Source organism: Artibeus jamaicensis, unplaced genomic scaffold, assembly GCF_021234435.1.
Source record: "Artibeus jamaicensis isolate MK-2021 breed Jamaican fruit bat unplaced genomic scaffold, CSHL_Jam_final contig_3230, whole genome shotgun sequence".
Lineage (NCBI taxonomy): Eukaryota > Metazoa > Chordata > Mammalia > Chiroptera > Phyllostomidae > Artibeus > Artibeus jamaicensis.
The window spans coordinates 3,101,093-3,116,307 of NW_026521764.1; the positions used below are offsets into that span (position 1 = coordinate 3,101,093).

At 43.0% G+C, this 15,215-nt stretch overlaps 1 protein-coding gene across 6 annotated transcripts in view; it reads right to left on the reverse strand.

Annotated features, from left to right (window-relative positions):
* Positions 1 to 15,215, reverse strand: part of OSBPL3 (oxysterol binding protein like 3) — a 157,701-nt gene that overhangs the window by 69,689 nt on the left and 72,797 nt on the right. For all 6 annotated transcript variants that reach the window (XM_053663609.1, XM_053663607.1, XM_053663608.1 and 3 more), the window contains exon 3: positions 5,295 to 5,534. In XM_053663609.1, the coding sequence (XP_053519584.1) occupies positions 5,295 to 5,390 (96 nt within the window). In that variant the 5' untranslated portion in view covers positions 5,391 to 5,534. The remainder of the gene's footprint in view (positions 1 to 5,294; positions 5,535 to 15,215) is intronic.

A 15,215-nucleotide genomic window follows, 5' to 3' on the forward strand; every position in this document is an offset into this window, starting at 1 on the left:
GAAATACATTGAGAACTGAGTCTTGTATCTTTGCCCTTCCTACTTCCAAAGTATAGCATCACAACAATAGATGTGACCAAAAGGTAGACAGTAAAGGTCCAGAAAGGCAGAATCTGGAAAACTAAGACAGAAATATATAGTTAATTCTCTTTCTCATTGTTCCCAGCAGAAAAAACAGCTCCAGGCAATCAGACCTCAGGGATGCTTAAGGCTGCTTCTCTCACCCATGTTATTCCTGTCCCTGCATTCACAGAGGCGCTGGCTTCTGTGAGTTTGTTTCAACAGTAATCATTTGTACATAAGGCACATGGAACTTGAATTAACTTCTAAAGAAGCTTTGTAGCATCTAAACAATCCAGTGTTCTCCAAATAGATGGTTGCCTGATTTCCTATCACTTGTTAGCTGGGTAACTCTGAACAAGGTGGTATATCTCTGGACCATAATTTCTTTGCAGAAAACAGTGCAGACCTCCCTGGATCATTCTGAGACTCCAAAGTATCATAGGAAAGAATATTATGAGTTATAAAGATGCCACCAGATACATGTTCATGTCTAGGGTCCCTTGCTGACTCTTCCTCCCAGAGCCACCCAGACAGAAGCCAAGTCACTGGCTCTGCACCGTGCCATGTCCCCGTGCAGCTGAAAGGACAAGGCAGGGGACAATCACCCCATGGAACTGCTTGATGGCTCCTGGAACTCTGCTTAGGGAAGGTGAATGGTTCATGCATCCATCACTTATATAGCACTCTCCACATGCAGGCTGTCTTCTAGCTAAGCAATTTGCACAACCTTATAAGAAACCAAGGCACAGAGGGGGTTAAGTAACTTGCTCAAGGTCAAACAGCTTATAAACAACCCAAGATTTAAACTCAGGCCACCTGGCTCCCCAGCAAGTGCATACTCATTGCCTTTCATCTTCAATGCCCATCAAAGAACAACGTGATAAACTATGACATTCCCAAGTCCTTCCTCCTTGAATGGTCTTTCTCGTGGTGTTAATTCAGCCCATACTTACAAAAGGCGGCTGGTAAATCTGTATGTCTCTGAAAACCAGATAAATTAAAAGAAATAAACAGGACTAAGCATTTTCAATACCCAGACAGCCGAACTTATAAACACCTGAACATCATAGCTTTAATTCACGTTTTGCTTTTTGGCAAGTTCTCTCTCATTCAGCTCCTGTGTGTTATGGGTTCTGGCCCCGAGCCCAGCCAGCCTGGGCTGCCTGCAGTGCTGCAGAACCTAGTAGCCAGCAGAAATAAACTCTCATTGATGGCTCTGGGAGGCTCAAAGGCTACCTTGGATTAGCCCAGGGACAAAAGGGTGACAATAACAAGCTGCATGACTGTAGGAGACTTATCTGGCAATATATCTTTCCTTTTCAAATCCCCTGTGATCATGAACCAAGCCATTACCAATTATTTTAGTAGGACTCTCTTTCTGATTTCTGACTTATATAGCAAATGCTAGCAACACAGAAAAAAGGAAAAAAACAGATGGAGGTCATGCCCTCTTTCCAATCCACAGTCTTCCCAATTGGAGTTGACCACGTGTCTGTAGCGGTCTGCTCGGCTGTCCTGACCTATGTAGCTTCAAGTCTCCCTGGCCAGTCTTTAATAATAGCTTCTCAATAGACAGTGGTTGAAGAAATAGAAGTGAAGGGCACATAATACTCTTTCAATAAAGATACAACCTACTCATTCGTCTTCAGCTCAATCTGGCTTCTGAAATGTTACTTTGAAAGTTCTAGGAGAGAAATGGAACAGGGCAGTGGGGAAAACACAAGAGGAAACTGCAATTATTCATATTTTACAAGTTCTGAAAGAGCAATTGCCTCTCCTACTTAGATACCTCTCAACATACATCGTATGTCTACAGAGCTTTGTGAGCAGTAATTTTCTACCTGGCAACTGAAGCCTTCTTTGTTCATTAATTTAATCCACACTTACCAAACATCTACCATCTGCTAGCCTAGGTGCTTTATATTTATTATTTCATTTAGTTCTCAAAAGGAAGTGCAATTATCTAAATTTCACAGCTGAAAAACTGACACCCAGAGGTTTTATATAACCTGGCAAAGTCACCCAGCCAGCAACAAGCCAGTGTGAATACAGGTCAGTACCAACAGAGACAGTCTGTACTCCTGTTCCACAGTTTCCAGTGGAGTGGCTCACTCAGAGGCCACAGAAATACAAAGCATTTGGGATTGCATCATCACATGCCAGAAGAAACTCAATAGTGAGGCCTTTGGTCATTATTTAAGGTCCTCACAATACATCACAAGTAAGGGAGCTGAGGAATGTCTGAGTTTCTTGTTCCCATGCCACATGTAGACCCGGCCATCCATTCTAACTTGCCCTGATAGGAGGATGCTTGCTGCTGGCATTCAGGACACTTGGTCTACTAATTTGCACCTGCAATGTGCTGTGAACATCAAAAAGATGTGTAAATAAGACCTGGGACTCAAAGAGCCATATACTCTTTCAATCAATTAATAAATCAAGGAGAATTTTTCACACAGAGAGAGGAAGGCAGTGTTAAGCATGGCATTAGCCAAGCTCAAGGTTCCCAAACAGAACATCCAGGAAGACTGGGGTCTTCATAGACCCTGTCTGGGGGTCTGGTATGACTTGAGGAACCTCTCCCTCTGTTCCTAGTCCCTCATGAATAGCCCCTAACCAGCCCTTCATGCCCCCCACTCAAAGGAAACCACTCAACAATGTCATGGATGACCTCCACAACCAACAGTCACTCTCGGGATTCCTTTAACTTGACCTGTCAGCAGCCATTTAAAAGTAATTAACTAAGGTATTGCAGTTCACACAGATGACATGTACCTGGGAAATGGCCTACAGTGAGCACTTACTATTTTTTATAAAAAGTCATCTTTAAAGTGTTAAAGCAATAAATGAAGACTCTGCTAAAAAAAAAATCACAAAACCTAAGAGGGCAGAACAACTTCATGTGGATCAGTCTAGCTAAAGGGACAGTTGGGCCAAAGTCTGGGATGGGGAAGCACACTGAAGCAAAGATCAACCTAGAACCCTACAAATAACAGGGTACAATGAAGCCGGCCAGCAGGGACAAACAACCTATTCTCTGTGTAAGTTGTCTGCCTCTCGTTGGGGATTTCCTGCAGGGAGCACAGACTCCTACCGGTAAAGGCCCCAGATCTAAAGGGTGGTCTACTTCATAGCGAACCATTTCTTCTGCAGGGGGTGAGGGTCTGGAAACAAGGCCATGAATGGACAGAAAACTGAGGCTAATGTCACTTGCCTGAAACGTCTCCGATGACATAATACATGGCAAAGATCGCCTGATATCAATCCACTATTGTCACGAAGGGGTGACGAATGTGGTACCTGTGCTGCCACTCACCCTGCCTATGCCCGTGAGCCACAGCTAAAAACATGGCACTTTCCCACTGTGCCCAGACTCAACTGCAGAATCCTTCTCAACACAGTGCTCCTAGCAACTACTACCAATAGACAGCTGCTGGCCTGGCGGGTGGGGTGGGAGAAAGAGCGGAAAACATTTACACCCATGCCACAGAGGAAAAATAAGTCTTTATGTCTACAAAAAAAAAAAAACCATCGCAAGCACATTAAAGTGGGAGATTGTAAATAGAAAAGAAGGCCATCTGATGAATGAACAGGTGATGACCAACCTTTCTAAATCAGGAAAAGTCAAAGGCATCAAACACATTTCTCATTCTTTATGATATAACCTCAGAGAAAGCTCTATGGAAACCAAACCAATTTCAAATAACACACCACCCCCGCAAACAAAGTTTCTGTAGTGTTCAGTCCTGAGATTTCACTGGACTGCTCCAATTCCCATGGTGTTATAAGCTCTGGCTTAAGTAAATCATGTTCTCCCCCTTTATCCAAGGAGGATAAACAATAGATGCTACTAGGTACAAAGTTTAGGGGGGAAATCTTCATGTGGCTCTAAACCCAACCAGAAATTTGGCTTGGGGAGAGAAATACCCCCCGGAAAGCTGACAAAGGGAGTAGGCATAGCTACCCTCATGAAAATGGAAGTCCCAGGGAGCCATGATGTATCAGCCAAGGACTATTTTTAGTCATGGTTTAAATCCCAGCAGAAAGTAATGACTGTACTGAAAAAAATTCTTCTTAACCCCTCAGGAGAGATCTTGGAGGACTCCTCAAATGTCAGGCCTATAGCAAAATCTAATTTGGCTAGAGTCATAGATTCTAATAACATGAGGCAGTATTGTGCGGTGGCAAGCTCCCTGTCCCCAGCAGCATTGGAATGGAGAGACCCAGGACCATGTGTTATAGATGTGTGGACATGCCTGCAGTAGGAGGTTGCCAAATTGCTGCTTCCAAAACTGGAGCCAAAACCTCTGGGCCAGTTCTTAGGCCGGTGTTTCCCATGGGGCATCAGCAAAACCAACAGAGCCAGTGGATACCAAAGAGACTCAGAGGCTGCCTTGGTGGTAAAACAAGAGCTTTGGGGCTGCCACTTTCTCTCTCTCTCCACTTAACTGAAGGTGGAAGAGCTGTAATGATTAATGAGCATTTTCTGCCACTGATCTCAAACCAGCAAATTCTGCCCAGGGGGATTTATTAGAAAGAAAACCAAAACCAAATCAAAACAAACAAACAAAAAAACCCCTCAGATAATTAGCTAACTGTTATTTAGGAGTTAATTATTTAGTCCTTTGACTCACTTTTTTACTCTTCCTACTTTTGGCCACTTCTTCATTTGTTGAGGAACAGAGCAGGTGGGACTTAAAGTCGCTGTTAAGGCAGCCTGTGGTTGGAAGGTGTCATAAATAAGGTTTGGTAAAGGGAAGGAAGGGGAAAATGGGGGGTATCATAATTACTGGAAAAGCAATTGTTTTTCTGTTTGGTTTGTAGGGTAAAAATGACCGTGTGGGCTCTGGAGCAAAACAGACTGAGTTTGGGTTGCTTGCTCTGCCACTTACTAGCTATTTGTCCTTAAGAAAGTAACTCGGGATGGGGGGGGGTCTGACTCAGCTTCCCCATGGAGGAAATAGGGATATGAATCTCTGTGTTGGAGGACAGTTGCAAGGACTGAGTAAAATAATGCAAAGAGCAAGGTACAGTTCTTTCCACCTGGTAGGCACTGAAGCTGCATTATTAAAATCATCTAAAATGTACTTGTCTTGTGTAATTAAGATATGACTGGAAGCAAATGATCTTAAACTGAGAAGTAGGTGTTCCCAAGTAAATATACGTACTTAAATTTGCAACCTTCCTGACTTAAATTTGCATTTTAAAAGTTGCATTAGTTAAAACTTCACCTGCCGACTTCCCTGCTTGGAGGAGCAGCTACTTGGGCTCCTTGACGGGGAGACCAATTTTGGGGACACTCCGAGGTTCTTCTCATCACTCATCATGAGCAGTGGGTCACGTGGCCTCGATGCAGTCAAAATGCCATCAGAAGACAGTGGAGCAGAGACTATGGAAATTCCAAACAGGCAGGGGGCTCAGCTCTTATCCAGTAAGTGTTGAAAACATTTTGGATGATCCAGAGGAAATCCCTAAAATCAAAGAAAAAAATTGGAGAGGTCAGAGGCATGTGGCATCATTTATGATTAGCCACTGACTGTCTGTAAGTAGGTTACCTACAGGACAGATACAGAGCCATGAGGCTTAGCTACACCAAGGACTGTAAAGGAAAAGATGCTTTCACACCTTCCTCTTCTTAGAAATTATGTGTACGTGACTTTTTATGTAGCTTTGCAATAGGAACAGTGAGTAGTAAAAAAGTTTGAGTCCAGAAACATACAAAATCAGTCGTATTAGAAACCACCCAAACCACAATGAGATACCACTTCATACCCACTGTGCTAGTTATAATAAAAAAATTTTTAAAAAGCAACAGAAAATAACAAGTCTTAAAAGAAATTGGAGCCTGCAGGCATTGCTGCGAAGGATGTAAAATGAGCAACCATAGTTGAAAACAGTTTGGCAGTTTTTTAAAAAAATTAAATATAGACTTATCATATGATCCAACGATTTCACTCCTAAGAAGAGACCCAAAAGAATAAAAAACAAACAAAAATTTGTACGGGAATATTCATAGCGATACTATTCACAATAGCTAAAGGGAGAAACAACCCAAACGTACAACTGATGAATGGCTAGACTACATATGGTATATGCTATGGTATAAATGTGCGTGCCCCCCCCCCAAATTTATATGCCCTGAGTGATGGTGTTAGGAGGTGGAGCCTTTGGGAGGTGCTTAGATACTGAGGGCAATGCCTTCGTGAATGGGATTAATGCCCTTAATGGGATAAAAGAAACCATGCAGAGCCCCCTAACCCTTCCACCAGGAGAGGATATAGCAGCACGCCTGCTACTCTAGTACGCTGGCCCTCTGACCATGCTGGCACCCTCATCTTGAACTTCCAGCCTCCAGAACTGTGAGAAATAGATTTCTGTTGCTTATATGCCACCCAGCCTGTGGGATTTTGTTACAACCAGTGGTCTGAAGGAACTAAGAGAGTGTACAGAGAGCATTCCATACAATGCAATATTATTCAGGAATTAGAAAGAATGAAGTACTGATATATGCTATAATATGAACGAACCTTGAAAATGTTACACTAAGTGAAAGAAGCCAGTCACAAAAGACCACCTACTGTCTGCTTCTGTTTACATAAACTACCCAGAGTGGTCAAATCCATAGAGGCAGGAGGCCAACTAGTGGTTGTCAAGGGCTGGTGAAGCTGGGGAGTGGGGTATGACTAATTGATGGCTGCAGGTTTTCCTTTTAGGGTGATTAAAATGTTCTGGGTCTAGATAAGAGTGACAGTTGCAAAACATTATGGATGTACTAAATGTCACTGAATTACAATAATTAAAATGATTTAAAGGTGAATTTTATGTCATGTGTACTTTACTGCAACTTTTAAAAATCTTTTTTGGGAGGAGGGGATAGGAGATTTGTTTTACTAAAGGTTTTTGGAGATGTCTCTTAAAGAACAAAAATTATTACATGGCATGACAAAAACCAAGGGGGAAAGCAGAATTTTTCCATATCATCTATTAGCATATTAGCCATGAAAACAAACAATGATCATTTGTTGGTTTCCCATACATATTGTGTCATTTAATCAACATTCTGATGGGAGAGCATTTTCTTTATTTTCCAGAGGAAGAAACTAAAACACGGAGTCTCTGAGAAGTTAGGTAACTTGCCTAATAACACAGCTGGCAAGAGATTGAACCTGGTTATAGCCCGGGCCTTTAACTTTGGTGCTGGAAGTTAGCAAGTCCATGGCCAGGCAGGGGATACCAGCTAGTACTCCCTCTCTGGGACCTGAGAGAACTGAGGAGCTGGACTGGGGAGACTGGGAGCGAGCACATCATCATAACCCAGATCCGAAGAGGCAGCAGCACCTCATTCCTTCCCATGCACAGCACTGCCCTCAAAGATGGCAAAGGGTCTGTGGTGGGGAAGGGGAGCCACCAGGATGCAAACAGGGACACCCTAAAAGTGTTAGCTGGGCTGCCATCTGCCACCCCTGCATCATTTTAGGGCTGGGCTACTGCCTTCACCCACTGAGTTAAGGGTGATTAACGTGCTTCATTTGAGCTTCAGAAGGCCAGATCTTCATTTGAAACACTAGTAGTTTCAAATAAATTCTACAACTTTCCCAAACATGTTAACAAAAGAAAAAAATATATCTAACCCATTTGATTCTTCCTGTTCACACAGTGTACTTTAAAAGGAAAGTGTTACATAATTGTCCAGGAATCAGCTAGTTAGATATTGTATTGTTTGAAATTGCTCTGCCTAATTTCAGAAGCTGTAACCCACCTCCCATGGCTAAGGCTGAGTAAAGAGATCTTGGGACCATAAGCCACTAAGGAGACAAAGCTTATCTTTCTGGTAAGGAAACCACCTCTGCCCCCTTTTACTTCACCCTGCTTGGCCCCAAGAGAATGACTGGTTAGACAATGACGGATAAGATTCCTCAAGGGAGGGATGACCTAAGACAGGCACAGTCACAAAGGGGCCCTCAGAGAAGGACTTGGGGGGGCTACAGCAAAAGGAGGTGATGGGCCCTCACCCCTTGGCTTTGACATAGCCTGAGTCCTCATTCTCTCTATGAGAAGTTTCCTAATTTCTTGGCTGCCTTACTTCCCCTGCCTGACTTAAGCCTGAAACAGTGCCTCCTGTGGGCACAGCCCTGTGCTGGAATGGGTGATTCCCCTGGACGATCAAGCCTAAGAAAGAATGCATAAAATCCTGTGAAACCTGCTTTGCTAAGGATGCCCTCAATTTTCTGACAAGTGTCCAAGTATAAAATAAGTTTGTTTCCCAAAGTTTTATGGCCCTTTAGCTAGCTGACCCTGACTCAGAATAAGCCCTCATAGTTCTTTGAATGTTATCTAGTATTTGATCATTACTGCTTGACAATGGTGAATGAAGATCTTCCTTGAGGTAATGCTCCCAGAAAAGCAATAAAAGCCTGTCCAGGCACCAGTTGGGGAGCTCTCTCACCCAGAGACTGGCCGTGCCGTCCCTTTTTCTCCACAGGACTTCTGTAGTCCATGTGAATTTGTTTGTCGCATCCACAACACTGCTGGTTGGAGTCTACATCGTTGTATCAAACTTTTGGTTAATTATTAAGTAATTAAATCTCCTCTGCCTTTCACTAAAACTTAGTTCTAAATAAATAAATATGCTAAAGCTATAAATTGAAACCAAGACCATGAAAGAAAATAAAATCTCAGACAACAAAATTAAAGTGCCTGTAGTTATAGAGCTCAATTCCCATGTTGCTTCCTTAGAACCCCCCAAATCTCTGTATGCATTATGCATGGGATCCAACACTGGACCAGCCTCTTCACAAATGTAGCCTTACTTTGGGGCATGACTAATTGTACCTGAAGTTAGAAGCAAATGCAATCTAGTTAACAACTGCCAAGAGAGGCTGTGATGATATATTAATGGTTTATTTAACAACAGCCTTGGCTGTTGCTGTTTAAGATCTTAAAAATGGTGAAATGTGAGGGGAGCAGCCGTCGCTATGATGACTGATTCCATAGTGGCTTGGGAATGCCACCAAATGCTTCTGCTATTGTTTCTCAAGGCTGAGATTCTAACAGTCAGTATGGGATGAGGTGGCACATGACCTGTGAAGAAGAAAAAGAAAAGCGCCCTTGGGCAATAAAATATGAGTCACGGGAACTCTGAAACTGAAAAATCAGAAGCACCATTACCCTGCGGTAGAGACAACCGAGGAACGGGGTCATCTCCTTGTCTTTTAACTCCCGCCAAACTTCCCTTCTCAGGTGCCAGCTGCCAAGGCCAGGGCTGTGAGCAGGTCACATGCCCAACCCCTTTCAACTGGTACTTAATGTTAAGACTTCTGCAAAAACCACCGTTGGTGGCCACACCCACTTCTCTTTCTCTCCTTTGGGGAAAAGAAAGGGTGAGAATGCACAGCCCTGCCCCCACACCCATTGGGGTGTGTCTGGAATTCTTGCCTAGGAAAATAGATCTGTTTCATCCACCTCCAAGAACCTGCCTGTCTAGCCTCGAAGGTACAGAAAATAAGTAGCATAGACAGTAGATAGAAAATAGATGGGGGGGGTCAAGAATAGCATGGGGAATATAGAATCTAAAGGACTTGAGACACATGGTCATAAACTAAAGGGGGGGTAATGGTGGGGACGGGGGGTAGGGTAGAGGGGAATGAAGGGGGGGAATAGAACAACTGTAACAGCATAATCAATAAAAAAATTTAAAAAAAAGAAATTCTGTTAAAATTACCAAGAGCAGCTTAAATGACAAAAGAAGTCAAATTCAGGGGAAAGAATTTGCTTAAAGCAGGGCAGCTGAGGGAATGAAGGCCATGGTGACCCTGGGGGTAAGGTGGTTACTGGGGTGAGGTGGCCACTGCTTCCAACCTAGAGAACTCTGAGGGCTGGCCTGGGGGGTGACCAGAGGGAAGACCTTGAAGGGAGTCCCGAAGCAGAGGGCCTTGACCAGGAAGTCAGACAGAAGCCTTGTGCCTTCTACTCCGTGAAGCTGACATCACCGCGCTGACCCAGCAAAATGGTGAAGGAAAGCACTGTGGGGAGACGGATCACGTCCAGGGGCCAGGCCACCAATTCGGGGTGTTTGAGAGGATGCAGGGGACACAAATGAAGACCTTCGTGTGATTTTACCCTCCCTTCAGCCCTTCCGTGGAAAACCTCTAACTCCAGGGGTTTGAACAAAACACAGTAGTTCCCCTGCTTATCGACTATGAACGACCTATGGACAATCATTCATTTTCCCCTTTATTTTTTTACTGAGACATAAGTTGCACATAGTAAAGTGAACAAATCCTAAGGGCACAGACAGCTCTGTGGAATTTTACCTTTGCAAATGCTGCCACCCCCACCCAGATGAAGAAATGGAGCACGTGCAGCCTCCCCAGAAGGTTCTCCATCCCTGGCCCCTGATCCAACTGGTGGGGGCCAATCTCTCTGCTGAACGATGCGGTACCTGTCCAGGGTAACCTTCTCCTGCAAATACTTGTCCCAATGCCCCAGGACAGAGCTGGGATGTGCCCAAGCTTACAGGAATAGGCTGTGTGGCTGCTCTGGTGCCTCCTGCCTAACCCAAGTGTCTGGTGTGTGAGAGAGTCCAGTCCGGAACCTGCTTTCATTTCAACAGACCACCTGGTAGTCAAACCCGACAGGTGTGTAAAGCCTGATGTATTTACATCAAATCAAAACGGCCCTGCTTGGGCCTCTGGGGCGAGCTGGGTCCGCTCTCACCATCGCCACCCAGCCTGGGAAGCTGATGGGTGAGGCCCAGGTGAAAACAGAGTTCCGGCTAAAAGTCCAACGGGCATAAGACGTGCAAACACACAGGGCCTCCATTAGGGAGAAAAGAACTCTGATTTCTCTCAAGAATGGCGAAGAACAGATGACCAAGGCACTGCCAAGCATTTTTGGCAATGAAGACTGACTTTAAGACTTATCTTGGACACTTTCACTTAGGAAAGAATACAGAGTTTGGAAAATGATAGAAAGGAGATGTATGCATCACGTATGTGCCTCTCAAGGAGCCGGACCTAAGTTTGAATTGGTGCTCCCTCATTATAAACCCTGTGCATCTTGACAAATGTATTAACCTCTCTGACCTTCATTTTTTTTATCCAGGAAATGAGGAACTGTGAGGATGAAATGAGGAAATGAGGATCAGCTGCCTGGCCTGAACAGAACAGACCCCGAACAGATGTTAGTTCCATTTATTCCTCTCCTGGCTTCCTGAGAGGGGCAGCCGCAGCAAAGACGAGATCCTGCCCGCCCTTGCAATCAAAACTATATAAGGACTCTGTAGAATTTTAAAACATTTTTGTCTTTCAACATAGTAACATTTCTCAAAATCCGTAACCCAAGTGCGAACAGATTTTTAAATCACCCAAATAGATGCTTGCTTGGGAGGCAGACAGAAATGCTGAAATGTAAAGGCCGCATGATTCATCACCCCTGGCTGGCCAAAAAAGCAGCCTCACATTAACTGGCAGATCTGAAACACTGGCATATAACACAGCTACTTGTTCTCCCCTTAGGCCGAAGGGCCGACACTCACACACATGGTCATGTTTCGTTTGAGAAGCAATTCTGATTCCATCCTTGCAAACAATTCACATGAAGCCCAGATGGCATATAGACAAACTATGTCCTGAACTAACAGCAACAAATGTATAATGGAATATCCACTTATGATCTTCAGGTCTTCTTTAGTAAAAAAAAATCACTCTAGTCCTAGATATGCAGCTTTTTAAAAATAAGTGACACTTTCTGTCTTGACTTCCAAAATGTTCCATGACCACAAGCAGGGCTTTGGTTATTTGGTGGTGAGTTCTGCAGATGAGCAGGGGCTCCAGATAGAGGGTTCCAATCAGAGTGGCCTTCACGGCTGATCCTGGGCCACTGTGTGAGATGTGGCCGACTTGCTGCAATGACCTGGACCACTGGCCAGGGCAGGGATGCTCCCTGGCCATTCCTGTGGGATGAGGAATGAGACTCAGAGTCCAAGACACCTCCACCCCCCACTTCTCTACGGGCAAAGGATCCCTCCAGAAACCCTTTGTGTCTTCTGGGAAGGCTGGGGTCAAGAAGCCTAAAGATTCAAATGCTTACTCTCTCCTGTTGAAACAGAACGGTCATTCCCCGCCTCACCATCCGTGAAGAAGGTGTTTTATGCCCTTTGCAATCCACTTCTGAGAGGAGAATCTGTTACTGCTCAGAGTCCGATATGGCAACGGAAATGCACATGGACACGGGCTGGCAGTATGTCAGTTTCCATGAGACAAAAAGTCTGACAGTGGCTCAAACCGTTTATTTGCCACTATTTAGTAAATAGAAGGAAAAGCATGAAAATACTTGTCAATCATCGCCCAAAATCTTGGAACCTAAGTGTGAATTCTAGCCAGCTTCTTTCCCAAAGCAAGAATTCTTTCTGTATCACTGCCAGATCATCAATGCTTGACTGTTTCCCAGAACAGAAATTTAATGTTGTTAAAAAAATTCCAGATGGTTTTTCATTTAGAGTTGAAATGTGTCTCACTATAATGTCCATACATCGGTCCTAGATCTAACCTCCATCACAACAGAGAACAAGACTCACCCTTTTCCCCACCACAGCCGGCCTTGGAACTCCCACCATCCCCACCTCCCACCCAGCAACCGTTTCTTCTCCTGACCTAAGAGCCGCATTTCCCTTAGCCGTTTCTCATGTGACACGGATCCAGAGCCCTCATGGTCACAGATGTCCAGCTCTGATTACACTTCCATCCATCTGTGCCTCCCTGAAAATGGTGCCCAGACCAAAAGACAAGCTCCTGGTGCAGTCAGGCAGTGCTGGAAGGAAGAGGGCAATCGCCTCTCTTGTCCTGTACACACTGCAACCACTAACAGTGCTCTCTGTTCTCTGGGACTCAAATGTCGGAGCAATTGTGGAGAAGCTAGGCTTTCTCTTTTCTGAACAGGCCTCCCTGACTTCCTTTTACTGAAATTCAGGATGTAACTTTATTACTATTAATTTTGGCCTGCTAGTCCAGTCTGTCAAGATATTTTCAGGGACCAACTGTCATTCGGTGTACTTGGCCCACTTATTCTTCATCACAGCATCCATGGATGGCATGGGTATGTGAATTCTGTCCTCACCCAGGGAAATCACACTGGGAGACTCACCAAGGAGAAGCACACCCAGGGCACTGAGATCCTCTCTATAGCTCATATGTGTTTGTTCATCAACTGGCATTTCTGGTCCAGATGTGCCACCCACTGTAAATATCTGTAGAGGCATTTTAGACTGCACATAACTGTGCAGTCATGTCTGACTTCTCAAAGTATCTAGGTTTACCTTCTTCAAAGTTTCCTGAATCCTTGATTAAAATGCAGATCTTGGAAACTCCATTTAAGATAAACAGAATCAGAATATCTAGGGATGGGCCTGATAATGTGCATATTTAACACGTCCCCCAAGTAATTTTTGTGCACGTTAGAGTTTGAGGCCCTCTGACATAGCCAGTAGTTTTCAACTGTTCTTATCTACCCTGAACTAATTCTTCCACTTGTGTATTTGTGATGTGGCAGATAGAGTAGGAAGCCAAAACCCTAGTTTATTATCCTAGGCCTGTGGTTTTTAAAAAGCAGTCTTCAGACCAGCAGCAGTAGCACCCACTGGAAGCTTGTGAGAAATGTCAATTCTCAGGCTACAAATCTGTGAAGTCAGGAACTGAGGGTAGGGCCTGACCACCTGCTTTTTTTGTTTTGTTTTAATTGATCAATTTTATTCACTGGAGATGCACCACTAATTCATCTTTCAATTTTTTCCTATCCATGGCACTACAAAAATATTGCCATAAGAGATGATTAAAGAGTATATAAACAAAAATTATAAATTACAGAAATGTATTCACTTGTTAAGTTTAAAAATAATTTTTACTTTTCAGTTGCAGTTGACATGCAATATTTTATTAGATTCAGGTGTGCAGCATAATGATTAAACATTTATATAACTTATGAAGTGATTATCCCGTTAAATATTCTACCCATCTGATACCAGACAGTTATTACAATATTACTGACTATATTCACTATGGTGAACTTTTACATCCTTATGACTATCCTTTAATACTGATAATTTGTACATCTTAATCCCTTCCCCTTTTCACCCATCCCCCTAAACCCCCAACCAATCTGGTAGCCATCAAAATCTTGTGTGTTATCTATGAGTTTGTTTCTGTTTTGTCTGTTTATTTTGTTTTGTTTTTAGATTCCACATATAAGTGAAATCATAAGGTATTTCTATTTCTCCGACTTACTTTGCTTAGCATAATATCCTCTAGGTCCATCCTTGCTGCAGATGGCAAAATTTAATTCTTTTTATGGGTAACAGTCTATTGTATATATGTACCATCTCTTCTTCATTCACTTGCTTATCAATGAAAATACCTGGGCTCATAAAGAATGCTGCATATACACAAGAATGCATATGTCTTCTAGAATTTGTGTTTTGGATTTTTTTATATAAATATCCAGACGTGGAATTGCTGGGTCTGTCTTTGTCTCATTGTAACCATTGTTTTAAAGACTATTTTGTCTGATATAAATATTGCTACACTGGCTTTTTTTCTTTTCATTTCCATTTTCATGAAATACCTTTTTCCATTACTTTACTTTCGATCCGTATGTTTTTTGATCTGACATGGGTTTTTCATAAACAGTATATATATGGGCCTTGCTTTCTTACCCACTCAGAAACTGTCTTTTAACAGGAGCATCTAATCAATTTACATTTAAAGTAATTATTGAGAGGTATGTAGTTGTAGTCATTTTGTTATTCATATTTATCTTTTTTTTCTACTTCTTCCTAAATAACTTTCTTTAACATTTCTTTTAATACCAATTTGGTAGTGATGAACTCCTTTAGTTTTTTTCTTGGCTGGGAAGGTCTTTATCTGTACTTTAGTTCTAAATGATAGCCTGGCTGGGTAGAGTATCTTGGTTGTAGGTCTTTGCTTTTCATCACTTTCAGTATTTCTTGTCAATCCCTTCTAGCCTGATGTATTTCTGTTGAGAAATCAGCTGACAGTCTTATGAAAGTTCCCTTGTAGGTAACTAACTGCTTTTCTCTTGCTGCTTTTAAGATTTTCTCTTTGTCTTTAATGTTTGGCATTTTGATTATGATATATCTT